This window comes from Artemia franciscana, chromosome 15 (assembly GCF_032884065.1).
Source record: "Artemia franciscana chromosome 15, ASM3288406v1, whole genome shotgun sequence".
NCBI classification, from domain to species: Eukaryota; Metazoa; Arthropoda; class Branchiopoda; order Anostraca; family Artemiidae; genus Artemia; species Artemia franciscana.
The window spans coordinates 10151256-10167425 of NC_088877.1; the positions used below are offsets into that span (position 1 = coordinate 10151256).

The 16170-nt window shown below is 35.9% G+C and overlaps 1 protein-coding gene across 1 annotated transcript in view; it reads left to right on the forward strand.

Moving 5' to 3' along the window:
- LOC136036031 (voltage-dependent calcium channel subunit alpha-2/delta-1-like) overlaps positions 1–16170 on the forward strand; it is a gene marked incomplete at its 3' end in the record, with an annotated part of 114995 nt that overhangs the window by 23186 nt on the left and 75639 nt on the right. The window contains 1 exon segment of the mRNA XM_065717961.1: positions 12007–12088. Within this exon segment, the coding sequence (XP_065574033.1) occupies positions 12007–12088 (82 nt within the window).

Sequence of the window (16170 nt, forward strand, 5' to 3'; positions counted from 1 at the left end):
TACATTCTTAGGAAATCAATGTGTTTTTGCTGGGAAGCTAGCAAGCTGACTTTAAGTGTCACAATATCAAAACTAATTAATTGTGCAATTGATTTTCTCATTTGGAGTTGGATTTTTGGTAAATGCTACTAGTAGTTTACTTCCGGGCACCTTTGTTTTAGCATAATTCCAAAAATAATCAATCCGGTTTAAGAAAATTTTAAATATGATGCGTTATCTGGTATAGCAAAATCATTCATCTTGTCGGTGAAACAATGCAACGAATACCCTCGGGCCCATAGAATGACTTCCAAGGATTTCTTGGCAAGTTTCTGAGAATTTTAAGAATGAAACGTTACCTGGTATTATGTTACTATTCATATTCTCGATCAAACAATGCAATGAATACAAGCGGGCCCATATCCTGATTTCTGAGAATTCCTTGTCATGTTTCTGAGAATTTCAAGACTATTGAAATTATGGTTTCAGGTATTCATCCAAATATGAATATGGTATTATGATATTGAGTATGGATAAATATGGTATTGCGTAATCATCCATGCTCTCAGTGAAACAATATACTACGTTCTGTGTCAGCCCTCATATTTGGTACTTTGAGAGAACGAAATTCATGGAAACATTCCAAGTTTATTCTCCCATTCAAAGGTTACAAGCGCAGCAATGGTGCTATTGCAATTTTGGTAGACAAAGAAAATTTTTGTTTCATTGGCCAAGTATGTTGTACAATAATTGAAGTGAGTTTGAAGTGACATGATGTCTAATAAACGAAGTTATTATGAAATTGTTATGGATTGTAAGACACAATTGGTAGATATCTTATTGTACTATAATGATAGCAAGCTGTTTATTGATTATTGTTGTTTCTTTATGAATACCGCACGTCAGATATCATTACTGTAATGTAATGACCCTGCGCACATCGGTTTTCCATTACGGGCCTCCTCCAGGGCCCTAAGTCCCCCTCTAGGGCTCCAAGTCCCCCTTCAGGGCCCAAATGACCCCCCCCCAGACGTTTTGCCTCCCTAAAAAGTTTTTTTTTTATGATTTTATGAATTCGTCAGGATTTTTATGTATAGATTATAATTCTTAAGTGATTGGCCATAATTTTTTGAACCTTAAAAATCCAGACCGAACGAAACACATCAAGAAAGAACTTTAGAATTAATAACTGGTCCATAAAAATCCCGAAAAATCCCCTAGAAATCATAACCAAATGCATCAAATTCAAGGGAATTCATAAAAACCATAGCCAATACGTATGAATCCGGAAGAATCCCATAGAAATCGTAGCCAAAGCATAGAAATCCACACATAATTTTGGAAACCGAGTTGAACCCTGAAAATTTAGACCTACCGAGAGACATCTAGACAAAACTGTAGAAAATATAACTGGTCCGTAGGAATCCAGAAAAAGCCCACAGAAATCATAATCAATACATGGAAATTCATAGAAATCATTACCAATGCATAAAAGTCCAGACCAATTTATAAAAATCAGGATCAAATCTAAAAATCTAGACCAAACCAAAGACATCAAGAAGAAGCTATAGGAATCATGACCGATCCATACGAATCCAGAAAAGTCCAATAGAAGTCATAACCAAAATTTAGAAATTCCAGGGAATTCATAGAAATCATAACCAATGCATAAAAATCCAGACGAATTCATAGAAATCAGGACTAACACTAGAAATCGAGCAAAACTGTAGACATCATAGCAAACCTCTATAAATCCATGATCAACACAAAGAAATCACGACGAATTCACAAAAACCATGACCAACACATGGGAGTCTGGAAGAATCCCATAGAAATCATGCAATGCATGAAAATCCATACAAATTCATAAAAGCCAGGGTCAACCTTTAAAATGAAGACTAAATCAGAGACACGAAGAAAAAACTGTAGAAAACATGACCGGTCAATAGAAGTCTAGAAAAATTCATTTAAAACATAATCAATATATGGACAGTCAGGGGAGTTCATAGAAATCATAACTGAAGAATAGAAATCGAGATGAATTCTTAAAGATCAGGGTAAGCCTTAAAAATCTAGATCGAACCAGAGACATCAACACAAAACTGTAGGAAATATAACCAGTTCGTAGAAATCCAGAAAAATCATAATCATTGCATAGAAATTCAGAGGTCATAGAAATCATTACTAATTCATAAGAATCCAGACGAATTTCTAAAAATTAGGCTCAACCCTAAAATTCTAGACGAAACCAAATGTATCAAGACAAAAGTATAGAAATCATGACTGGTCCATACAAATCCAAACAATCCTTTAGAAATCCTAACCAATGCATATAAATCCAGATAAATTAATAAAATCAGGGCCAACCCTTGATATATAGGCCAAACCATGGAAATCAAGGCCAACCTGTGGAAAATCATGACCAACACATAGAAATCCTGACGAATTCGTAAAGTCAAGACCAAACTGTAAAAATTAATACCCTCCTCTTAAATTCTGGACAAATCAGATTCCAGCAATGCATGAAAATCCACAAAAATCCATAAAAATTAGGTTCAACCCTGAAAATCTCGACCAAACCAGAGACATCAAGACAAAACTGTAGAAAATTTGACCGGTCCACAGAAATTCATAAATATCTCATATAAACCACTATTAATGCATACAAATTCAGGAGAATTCATAGAAATCATAACCAATGCACAGGAATCCAGTCCAATTAATAAGAAATCAAGGCCAACCCTAGAAATCCAGACCAAACTATAGAAATTAACACCAGACCACATAAATCAAGACTGAACTTAGAGATCATGACCAACCTCTAAAAAATTATGACCAACACATAGAAATACCGATGAATTCATAAAGTCAAGACAAAACAGTAAAAATTAAGACCCTCCTCCCAAATTCGGGACAAATTCATCTAAATCAAGAAAATGAAAAAAAGGAAAAGTTGAGGGGGGGGGGCATGAGGGCCCTAGAGGGTGATTTGGAGCACTGGTGAAGACTCTTGGCCCAGGTAGGGGTAATGGGTCCTGGATGGGAGTGTTAGGAAGGAAACTCGGGCTTAAGCTAGGCTATGGAAAACTGATGTACTCAGGGCTATTACATTATAATAATGATACCTGCTTGGGGGTAGTCATTATCAATTATCAATAATCAATAATTGGCTCGATACCGTTATAGTAGAAAGGATCTCTACCAATTATATATTAGAATACATACCGAAATTTTGTTTATTAGACATTATGTCACTCCAAACTCGTTTCAATTATTGTACAAAATACTTGGCAAACGAAACAAGAGTTTTCTTTATCAACCAGAAATTGCGAAATCCCGAAAATCTTGATAAGAACCCACTTGTATTCGTTTTATTATGTCACCGACAACATGAATAATTACGCAATACCAGATGACACATCATTCTTGAAATTCTGAAAAACCGGTTTGCTTATTCTTTGAATGATGCTAAAAAAGGATGCCCAGAAACAAATCCCCGGTAGCATTTACTGAAAATCCAGCTCCAATTGAGAAAATTGATTGCACAAACAACTTGCTATGATATTGTGACGCTTAACATCAGTTTGCAAAGCGTCCCAGAAACAATACATTGATTTTCTTGCAATATATTTCTAAGAACTTTAATGTGATTTTAAAACACGGAAAAAGTTGAAAAAAAATTCAAAAAATATAAGGGGGCAAAAAGTTGGTGGGGTTCCATTTGAGCCCCGGAGGGTTTTAGTGGAGGCCCAAGAGGTGGACTTGGTGCCCTGGTGGGAGGTAATGGATCTTGAATGGGAATTCGGGGACCCATACCCATACGAAAGCCTGGCAATGGAAAACCGATGTACTCAGAGCCATTACATTATAATTATGATCCCTGGCCGGCTGTAGTCACAATCAATAATCAATAATCGGTTCGATATCATTATATTAAAAAAAAGATCTCTACCAATTTTATGTTAGAATCCATATTAAAACTTCGTTTATTAGACATAATGTTGCTTCAAATTTACTTCAATTATTGAATAACATACTTGGCAACAAAACTAAGATAATAATGGCTCCAGAAATTTCTTTATCAACCAAAAATGATTACGTAATACCAAAAGCTCGACAGGCCTGACGTCTTCAATAGCATATTGGGGAAAGAACTTTTGTTGTATCCAAATTTACTACAGGTGGGGTTAGTGACTGCAATGGTACATCGGGTCAGGGCTGTATTGGTATCCAAAGGGTGATACTACTACTGTTCAAGACACATATGGTTTTCAGGAAAGCGGCAATGACGCACTAGGCTTAGAATTTTACAGTGAAAGAACCAGATAAAACCCAAACTCTTCTTTGTAGAGATTTCTGTTCGTTCCAAGCTGGATTTGTATGTTCAATTTAAGTTTCACTCGTTTTAAGATTTATTTATTAACTTGTATTAGTAACTATTGTTTGTTTGCTTGCTGTGATTGTTTATATAATTTTTGTTCGTTCTGGGTCTCATTCATACCTCAATAGCAAAATATTTTTGTTCGTTTTAAGCTTGATTTGTATATTCAACTTAAGCTTAAGTCGTTTCTAGATTTATTAATTCATTTATATTAGTACCTGTTGTATGTTTTTTCTACGATCATTTATTTAGTTTCTGTTCGTTTTGGGTTTTATTTATTCTTTAATAATAATTTCTGGTTGTTTTCAGTTCGAATTATTGTAGATTTCTATTTCTTCTGGTCTTAAGTTTTATATGGCCTTTAGTTTTTCTTTAAAAACTTCTTTTTTGGAAAGTTTTTTTTTCTTAAATTAGTGAAAGTACAGAGTGAAAATAACACTTAAAATACAGTAATCATTCCGTTTATTAGACGGATGCCTGTAAGCTGATCCCCCTTTCTTTGCGTTAAAATATATCTTTTACCCCACCCCCAGGGCTTGACGAACAAATACTGAAACACAAGGACATTTGAATTAAAAAGGTATTTTTCAAAGTACTCCAAGAATGGAAGAGGCTATCAATACACACTTATTTCAAAAAATTGAAGTTCCAATCCAAGTTCTAAGAAGCAATCCGATGAAACACTTAAAATTTGTTATTACTTGCAGTTTTTGCAATCGTAAATGTTTTCTGTAAAGTACAATTAAACTTAGTGGAAAGAGAGGGGACTTGAGAATGAAAGCAGCCCACTGACACACGGAATAATTTCTTTTTTAAGTATTAATATCCCTACTTACCTTCATTTAAAAACTTTTCCTTAGGTAATGATTCTTGTAAGTGCCCTTCATTTTTAATAAAAATTTACATTGTACCAGAGAGCCAGAGACATTTTTTTTTTACGTCCAATACAGTTGGAGATAAAGTATGTTTTTAAGGTCATTTTTAGTATTTGTTTTATTACATAAAATAGCGGTGGTGTTTTTCAAGCCAAGCATCCGTTTTGTTGATTTATAAGGTTTTATTTCTTATAAAAATAACAGTCCTTACTTATCTTTACCCAACCATAATTTTTCCAAGAAAAATCTTCTTAATTTTGTTTTGTTTTCCCAAAAAACTGCACTGATAGCCATAAGTTTTGTACCTGTAAATTGTGCAAGATAAAAAGACTAGTAAAATTATTTTAGAAATTTCTGTAAATGCTCAAAGAAACACAACTTAGAAACAATAGGAAAATTTTCTCAAGACAGGGGAATTCAATTCAGTGGATGTCTCCCTGAATATTGAGAAAACGTCCCTATTGTTTCTAAGTTATGTATATTAGATATGGAAAGGCAGTATGGTCTTCGTCGCTGTTTTGTAAATTCTTTGAAGTAAAATTTCTAAGTAAAATAAGAAAATTAGTTATTTGGTTTTTATAAGGAAATTCAAGAAAAAAATTCTAATATAATTTCAGTGCTTGTAGAAAAGACTGAATTTTGTAGTATCTACTTAAAGGACGCATTTGTCTATTGACTTTGACAAATTTACATTTTGGATCTATTTTTCTTCAAAAGTCATTCTCTCTCTTTGATGAATAAAAAAAAACAAACACTTTAATAATTTTGGAAAAGTCCCTGGGAGAATCATCTGTTCTTTTGAATTTCCATCAAAAAAGTTTCCAATAGCTTCACAAAAAGCTGTGACTTTCCAAAAAAGCTGAAGATTCATGAATGATTCACTTCATTTTGAAATCACCATTTTTGGAAAGGTGCAAAATATTTTTGGCAGAATGTTCCCAATAAATCAATTCTTGACGAAATTTTAATTAACAACACTACCGTATCTCTTCAAGTAAGCAGAAAACAAGATCTTCTTTTATGTGTTTGAGTTCAAATTCCTGGGTTCCAGACCCCTCTTCCTTTCAGTAGTGATAACGGACTCCCATTCTCTAGTGATGACGGTTTTATATAGTGCTTACTTTAAGGCTGAAAATGTTTATTTATGACCCATAGGCGGTAGAAAAAAACTCTTAGAATTATATTTACTTTATAATCTATCACGTAAAACAATTTTAGTAGCTTTTATAAGAAATAATTGGAACCCTCGATGTTTCATTTCTTTAAAGGATCTCCGGTTTTGGGAAAGGTTCCAAGTATCTTTTGGCAGAATGCTCCAAATAAATCAATGTTTAAGGATAAGTGGGTTAGCGCCATTATCTCTTTTTTGCAAGAAAAACAAGAACTTTTTTTTATCTTGAACATATGAGCTCTTTACAAGCCATATCATTTGCTTTAAGCATAATGAATGATATTGTTGACCATATGAATGACCTGATTGAATGATAAGTCTCATAATACTTCTATTAAAAAAAAAAAATTCCACTTTTAAAATCAATATAAAATGCACCATAAATTGCTGTCTTTATGGTCAAGTTATTTTTTTTGTAGAGAGACCAATTTGACTGATTTAATACTAAAATGTGCTTAAGCGCATTTTCTAAACTGAAGGACATGCAGACCCAATAAATCAAAGGGGCTGCCGCATCGTCCCTACATGGTGAGCACTCAAAGTCTACCACATACCACCTGTTGTGTACCATGCTCAAAGGTTTAGGTGATACCCCTCTTGTCGTTCTCCTGAACGCAGTAGGCACAATTAAAGGCCTACTACTGCTAATTTGATTCATTCTCTAGCCAATGACTGCCCTGCCTAGTGTCTGAACATGCGGCTGGATATTTTGAAGCATATGCTGCCCTAATCGGGTGGACTGAAGCCAATAAGAGCTTCTATAATCTTCTCCCGGGGATAAGTCTCCCTAGAAAAACGAAGCACCATCCCTGGCACAACAAAAGATCCCTTGAAGTGCAATTCGAGATAAGAGAAAGAAGTTCTCTTGGTAGTACCAGTTCTAAGGATTGGATAATGATTCACCTCTATGGCTAGCGAATGGCGGGTGACTATCACCTGTTGCCTACCCAAGCCAGTCGGAAGCTTGGGCATGGAATTATCGAATTAACGAAAAACAATGGTGGACGCTTTGACACTATCAAAAAAGGCTCTTCTACTGCGGAGAAAACTAGATAGAGATGTTGTAGCTCCACACTCAATAGGACACCAACATCCAATCAGCTGTTGGTTCTATATCATTGTTGTTTCTGTTCTTTTTCGCTGCAGAGGCAATTCGGCTTTTGGACCTGAACCCCAATTATGCTACACGAGTCCACCCATAATAGGATAATAACGATGCCATGTTCAATTGTTTGTAGCTTCTCACAAAAAACTCTGCAAATTTTCTAAGCCACTTGACAGGTATATCATGGCCGTAGGGTTAACTACTTGCCAGTAAAGAGCGACCCAGTGCCAATATCAACGAACAATTGGAAAAGCAAGAAAATGTTTCAATTATTATTGTATCAGAAATAGTAACTATTACACAAATTTAAAGTAACAATTTACCATATCTACTGCTACTGCTACTAATAATAGCTCACTGCAGGATCAAACTGCCTGAGGCAGACACAGCTACGCACGCTCTTCCCCATCCCTATTTATTCAAATCTTACGTCTCTACACTATTTCAAGGAGTTCCATATTCCTTTAAATCCTTTCTTACGGTCTCTTTCCTTCACATTTGGGGGCGCCTTGCTTTTTGTTTTCAACTAGACGGATGGCCAAAAAGGACGGTCCTTAGCAATATGTCTTCCCTCATCCACCAAACATTTCCTAGCCAGCTCAATCTTTCTTTTACTATAGCCCTAGAAAGCAGGATAGGGCCGCACCTAAAATATGGTCAGTCAAATTGGTACCCCCATGCTACCTGTAGATAATTTTTCTCGGAAACATCTAAAACATATCTTGTCAGGATATATCTTATTCTGAAGAAGAAATTTTTAATCATCTTAAGAAGGACCTGGAAATCCTTGTAAATGATAGCCTACGATGCAAAAATAACGAAAATATTATCGGAATCACCATAGTAAAAAAAAAAAAAAACAACCGGGGGATTCAATTTCCTAACTACAAAAAGAAAAATTGTGGGAGGATCCTCTATAGGAGGACAACTGCGGCAGTGCGTAAGATCCAGATTTATGGACAACGGCCTCTGTAAAGGGCTGCCTCGACCCTTTCGGGGTACCTGCAAGACTGGGAAACTTGCGGTCAATTTTTCCCACTTGAGGAGTGGCGCCCCTCGAGGAAATTATAGCCTAGTAAACAACACAGCACTCGTACGGGATTCTGACTATTGGATAATTTTCTGGGCTTGGTTTGTTTTGATGGGCGTTTTCGGGCTGAAAAACCTCTTCCTAGCTAATTTATCTACTATGGGCTGCCTCCCCATAGTAGCATAATATTTGTAGGCATGAATATATAATGAGTTGGAGGTAATAGGCTTGGGACTGTCTGTGCAGGATTTTGACTCTTGTTGATAAAAGAGCATCGCCAAGTGCTGAAAACCATGTTGTGACCAAGATGGGCTGAGGATTGCACAAAGCCTCCAACTTACTGGAGGTCCCAGGGACTTTTTGCTGTCCGGTTCAAAGCCGGCTTAAGCGCTTCGGTGTAGACTTGAGAAGATATGTTGGTCCCCATCCTGCAGTGGTATCCGGGATCACTGCTTTTCTTGAGGCCAAAATAATTTCAAAGATTTAAAGAACATGAAAATTGGAACTTGGAATGTTACGACGTTAAAAAATGACTATTGCATCGACATTTCAACTGACGAATTCAGACGGTTTGAACTGGATTTATTAGGAGTTTCAGAAACTCATATCCCAGGGGTAGGAAGCATGAAATTAGGTGACATAGAATTTGTTTACTCAGGCAGGAAGGATGGGGTACATAGACAGGGAGTAGGGCTCATGATGAATAAGGAAGCTGCTAAGTCTTGTTTAGGCTGGGAAGGTATTAATAATAGAATACTAATTACTCATTTTATGACTAAAAAGTTTAGGGTATCAGTTATAGTAGTATATGCCCCCATTGAATCAACTGATGGAGATACTAGTGACTCAGATAAATTTTACTTACAGTTACAGGAGCAAATAGACAGGGTACCAGGTAGAAATATGGTGATTTTGCTAAGAGATTTTAATGCCCAGGTTGGTAGAAATAGGGATAGATGGTATCCTAGCCTAGGTAAATTTGGTGTAGGAAAAGAAAACAGTAATGGCTATAGGCTTCTGCAATTTTGTAGGTATAACAACCTAGTTATAACCAATACGGTGTTTGGTCACAAAATGGCCCATAAGTTGACATGGTATTCACGTGATGGTAAGACAGCAAACCTTATTGATTATGTTATTGTAAACAGAAGACTAGCAGGATCAATACAAGATACTAGGGTGTATAGGAGTGCCGTTATTGATTTTAAAATTAAAGATCACCATCTAGTAGTGTCTAAGGTTAATTTAAAGCTGAAATTTCGGAAGGGTAACTCCCTCCCGGAAAGTTATGATGTTGGTAGACTTCAGGATGAAAATTTGAGAAAAAAATTCCAGGAACAGTTGAGTACTAAACTTGAGGGTTTAAAATTTGACAATGTGGAAGATGGATGGAATAATTTCAGAAAAAGAATTTGTGAAGTTGCTGATGGTGTCCTAGGGAAGAGTGCTAAGACAGCAACTAGGAATATTAGTGAAAAAGCTTTAGGTTCAATAGAGAGTAGAAGGGGTTTGTATAAGAATTATCTGAGTGATAGGTCGTATGAAAACAAAAGGAATGTAAAGAAAGTGGAGAAAGCATTAAAATATGAACTAAGGAGATGTGAAATGGAGGCGATGGATAAAATTGCTGAGGATCTGGAAGATGCGGCTAGACGGCATAATAGTAAAATATTATACTTGCATGTTAATAAATTGAAAGGGAGTAGCCAATCCGGACTAGTCCCAGTTAAAGATAGAAATGGGGCCACAATTAGTGATAAGGAAAAAGTTAAAGAAAGATGGGTGGAACATTTTGAGAATGTGCTAAACCGAGATACAGTTGCAGGAAAAGATATACATGAAAATGAAAATGTTTGTGATACCTTGGATGTGAAGGAAGATTTGTTTAGTGAGGAAGAATTAGCGACAGTACTAGAAGGATTAAAAAATAATAAGGCCCCAGGTGCTGATAGTATGATTAATGAGTTCCTTAAATATGGTGGCTCTGAGGTTAGGAATAAGCTACTGAAGATTATGAACATGATTTTTGAAAAAGGGGAAGTACCCAATGTTTTTAGGAAAACCTTAATTAAACCACTGTATAAGAAAGGTGACAAGAGTGAGTGTCGTAATTATCGAGGCATTAGTCTGGTCTCTGTAGGTAGCAAATTACTGAGTAATATGATACTTTTTAGACTGAGACATGCTGTAGACAAAGTTTTAAGGGAAGAACAATGCAGTTTTAGAAAAGGTAGAGGATGTGTCGACCATGTTTTCACTCTTAGGTTAATAATTGAGAAGTCCCTTCGTTGTCAAACACCTTTGGTCCTTAGTTTTATTGATTATGAGCAAGCTTTCGATTCTGTTGATAGAACAGCGTTAACAAAGGTCTTATCGTTATAGGGTATACTAGAAAAATACATTTAAGTGATTTGCGCTATGTACGAGAATAATACTGCTAGGGTTAAGGTAGGAAATGAGGTTAGCAACTGGTTTTGTATTAAATCAGGAGTTAAGCAGGGTTTTGTTCTATCCCCCTTTATATGGATCATTTTGATGGACTTCGTCTTAAGGAGCACAGGAAAGGCGATTGGAGACCATGGAATCAAATGGGGAGGAAGAATGCTCCTGGACTTAGATTATGCTGATGATTTAAGCATATTAGATGAAAGTGTGAGCAAAATGGATGAATTTTTAGAGGTTTTGCGAGTTCAGGGTGCTAAAATAGGCTTGAAAATTAATGTTAAGAAGACTAAGTCACTAAGGCTAGGGATAAGTGAAGATGAACAGGTGACATTAGGTAACGAAAAGATTGATCAGGTTGGGAGCTTTAGTTACCTTGGTAGTATTATTAGTAAAGATTGTGGGAGCAGTGAAGATGTTAAAAGTAGAATAGCTAAAGCTCAGGGTGTTTTTTCACAGTTAAAAAAAGTTTGGAAGAATAGAAAGATAAGTCTACATACCAAGATTAGAATATTGGAAGCTACAGTGATGACAGTGGTCAAATATGGCTCTGAAACATGGGCACTCCGAAAAGCAGATGAAAATTTACTAGATGTTTTCCAGAGAAATTGCCTACGGATTGTTCTGGGTACCCGGCTGACTGACCGTATTTCAAACAGTAGGTTGTACGAAAAGTGTGGTTCAATCCCGCTTTCTGGGGCTATAATGAAAGAAAGGTTGAGATGGCTAGGCCACGTTCTACGGATGAAGGATGACAGATTACCGAAGATTGTCCTTTTTGGCCAACCGTCTGGGGCTACACGGAAAGCAGGTCGTCCTTGTTTGGGTTGGGAGGATGTCATAAATAAAGATTTAAAGGAAATGGGAACTTCCTGGGAGGGTGTAAAGAGGGAGGCTTTAAATAGATTAGGTTGGAGGAGGAGCGTGCGTAGCTGTGCTGGCCTCAGGCGGCTTGGTGCTGCAGTGAGTTATTAGTAGTAGTAGTAGTAATTATTGTCCTAATTAATTTTCTTTTAATTCCAGGTTCAATCTCTGGACCGAGTCAATAAGCAGGAGGGTACTAGATCTTGCTCTTGAAGAGACAGACGTAAAAGTTTTAAATGAGGTTAGTTAAACATCATCGTGAATTTTGTACCCAAGCGTTTGTTTGAAATTAAAACAAATGAATATCAATTTAATTAGACTCTAGACCTCTCCATAAGCTAACACACAACTATTTGTCCAATATGAGAATCATAGTTTTTCCCGCCGTTTACCCGTCTCGTTTACAAAACACTTGGAAAACAATAGTTTTATTATAGTTTTATTTATAGTCCGCGAACTTGTCGGTCATGTATCAATTTTAAAACACAGTACCCCGCCTGAGAATCTAAGCGGGAAAGCCCATAGTTATTCCATTTTCTCTAAGGATGTATCTTGAAGAAGTGCATTAAAATTAACTTCCTAGGAAATAATTTCAAGCCTAGCTTCGCCTGAATCTCCTAAGTCAGTGTGGTCCACATTCTGCCGTCCCCGAACGTTGTTCTGCGGGAATGTCAATAATTACAGAGTTGCAAAGGATAAACACAGTCTTAAATAATCAATGACAATTTTTCTATAAGCAGTATCAATGGCTATTTTTCCATGACTTCTTCGACTTTCCATAAGTTCATGATTCTTTTTTCGTGATTATGGTAAAACCATTTGCCTTCCTTCGAAACATCTTTTTTTTCTGAAACTGGTATTTTCGCGGCTACGAGAGATACAAATAAGCTTTGAGGTAATTTTGGTTTTCGGCCATTGGAACATTTAAAGCTGATCAACCGAGAAAAAGTTTTCCTCGACGATGCAAGTTCATTCTAAGAGTCAAATCTACGATGTCGTTCGAATACTGTTTATACCGATGTTTATACCAAATGACGCTAAGAAATAAAACCTTCCATATCCTAGTCATAAAACAGACATTTCTTACACACTGATTCAGCATGATCAGTGCGTAAAACGGAAGATCTATTTTTTCTTTTTTTGGAGGGGGAATAAAATAGAAACATGGCCATCCTTGTCAAGAGTACAAATTTTTTTATTTTTATAGATAGAGGCTGGCAACTCTGGCTTAAGAGTTCTGAGACAAATTTGGTTTGAAGGTGAGACAAATTTGTTCGAAGGTTTGAATGGTTTGAAGTTGTAAATGAATTTCCAACAGTTTTACGCCTTTTTTGGGGGGTTCGGGGGTGGGTGGGTGGTATTTTAAACGTTTCCTAAAACATGTACATTTTTTGGGCTAATAACTAGATTCGTACTTTAAAGCTAAGTATATGGTACATTTTTGACGATTAGCGTGAAAATCTGAATTATTATTTTGTAACTTTGTCATGAATACCTTGTTTTTTATGTTTCTTGTTTTGTATTAAGTAAGGTCGCTAACCATTCATTAACAGAAACGGTAAGAACGGCCTTTTTTTCACATTGGAGTTCGTGTTGTAGACATCCATTTAAGGGTTTCTGAAAATGACAGTTTCAAAGGCATACTTCTTATTTTAATTGTTATGAAAGCCCTGTCTCTATATTTTTTGTGTTTACTGAGAAAGGACGCTCTGTACTTACTTTTCAATAACAGAAACGGTAAGAATGGCCCTTTTTTCACTCTGGAGTTCACGTAGTAAACATCCATTTAAGGGTTTTAGAAAATGTAGATTTGATCAGCATACTTCTTATTTCAATCTGACGTATTTTTAAGGGGTTTCAAGCTAATTTTTACAACTCTCAAAGCTTTCTTCTCTTAACCACATTTAACTGTTGAGTTGCAAATGAATAAAACTCTGTTTTTATACATTTCATTTATATTGAGAACAGTCGCTCTGCACCTACTGTTCTTATCGTCATCACCATTATTACTGTCACTACTGTCATTTCTGTCATTACCAGAAAACGCAAGATAGGTTCTTCTGTTCCCATTGGAGTAATGTAAACATCCATTTAAGGGTTTTCGATAATGACAGTTTCAACAGCGTACTTCTTATTCCCATCTGATGCATTCGTAAGGGGTTAGGCTAATTTTCACACTCTCAAAGCTTTCTTCTCTTAACTAAAATTTACTGTTCAGTTGAAAACGAATAAAATTCTGTTTCTTATACATTTCATTTATATTGATAAAAGTCGCTCTGCATTTACTGTTCTTACCGTTATTACCATCATTACCGTCACTACTGTTATTTCCAGAAAACGCAAGATAGGTCCTTCTGCTCCCATTGGAGTACTGTAAACATACACTTAAGGGTTTTCGAAAATGATGGTTTCAACAGCGTACATCTTATTCCAATCTAGTGCATTCGTAAGGGGATTGAATCTATTCTTCACAACTATCAAAGCTTTCTTCTCTGAACTACATTTCACTGTTCAGTTGTAAATGAATAAAGTTCTGTTTTGTTTATAGTTTCATTTCTATTAATTAAAGGCACCATGTACTGGCTGCTTTGCCGTTCATTACCGGAATCCGTAAGTAAAGTCATTTTGTTCCCGTTGGAGTCTGTAAACATCCATTTAAGGGTTCTCGAAAATGACGACTTCAACAGCATATTTCTTATTTCAATCCGGCGTGTTTTTAAGGGGTTTCAAGCTAAATTTCACAACTCTCAGAGCTTTTTCTTCAAACTTTATTTCACTTAAGTTGAAAGTGAATATAATTCTGTATTTTATGCGTTTCATTCCTATTGAGAAAAGTTACTCTGCACTTACTGTTCTTACCGTTCAATACCAGAAACCGCAAGATGGGTCCTTCTGTTCAATTGGAGTACTGTAACCATCCATTCAAGGGTTTTCAAAAATTAAGGTTTCAAAAACATACTTCTTATTCCAATCTGGTGCATTCGTAATGGGTTTCAAGTTATTTTTCACAACTCTCAAAACTTACCTCTCTGAACGACACTTCACTGTACAGTTGAAAATGAATAAAATTCAGTTTTTTTTATACTTTTTATTTTGTCGAGGAAATGCACTATGTACCTACTGTCCTTACCATTCATTGCCAAAACCGTAGGTATGGTCGTTTTGTTCACATTGGAGTCTGTGAACAACCACTTAAGGGTTTCCAAAAATTTCGATTTCACAAGCGTACTTCTTATTTCAATTCTGTGTATTTTTAAGGGGCTTCAAGCTAAATTTCACAACTCTCAGAGTTTCCTTCTTTAAACTTTATTTCACTGTTCAGTTGAAACTGAACATAACTCTGTATTTTGTACATTACAGTCCTATTGCGAAAAGTTGCTCTGCACTTACTGTTCTTACCGTTCATTACCAGAAGCCGTAAGATAGGTCCTTCTGTTCCAATCAGAGTACTGTAAACATCCACTTCAGAGTTTTCAAAATTGTCGATTTCAACAGCATACTTTTTGTTTCAATCCGGCGTATTTTTAAGGGGGTTTCAAGCTAATTTTCACTACTCTCAGAGCTTTCTTCTTCAATATTTTTTCACTGTTAAGTTGAAACTGAATATAACACTATTTTCATGCATTTTATTTTTATTCAGTATACAAAGGTGCTCTGCACTTACTGTTCTTAGCATTCATTACCAGAAACCGCAAGATAGTTCCTTCGGTTCCTGTAAACATCCATTTATGGGTTTTCGAAAGTGACGATTTCAACAGCATACTTCTTTTTTCAGTCCGGCGTATTTTTAAGGGGTTTCAAGTTAATTTTCATAACTCTCATAGCTTTCTTCTCCAAAATTTATTTCACTGTCCAGTAGAAACTGAATAAAACTCTGTTTTCATACATTTATTTTTATTCAGTTGCTATACAAAGTTGCTCTGCACTTACTGTTCTTTCCATTCATTACCAGAAACCGCAAGATAGGTCTTTTTGCTCCTGTAAACTTCTCCTATACTTCTTTTTTCAATCCTGCGTATTTTTAAGGGGTTTCAAGCTAAATTTCACAACTCTCTGAGCTTTCTTCTTCAAAATTTATTTCACTGTTCAGTTGAAACTGAATATAGCCCTGTACTTAGTACATTTCAGTCCTATTGAGAAAAGTTGCTCTTCACTTACTGTTCTTACCCTTCATTACAAGAAACCGCAAGATAGGTCCTTCTGATCCAATCGAAGTACTGTAAACATCCACTTCAGGGTTTTCAAAATTGTCGATTTCAACAGCATACTTTTTATTTCAATCCAGCGTATTTTTAAGAGGTTTCAAGCCGATTTTCACAAGTC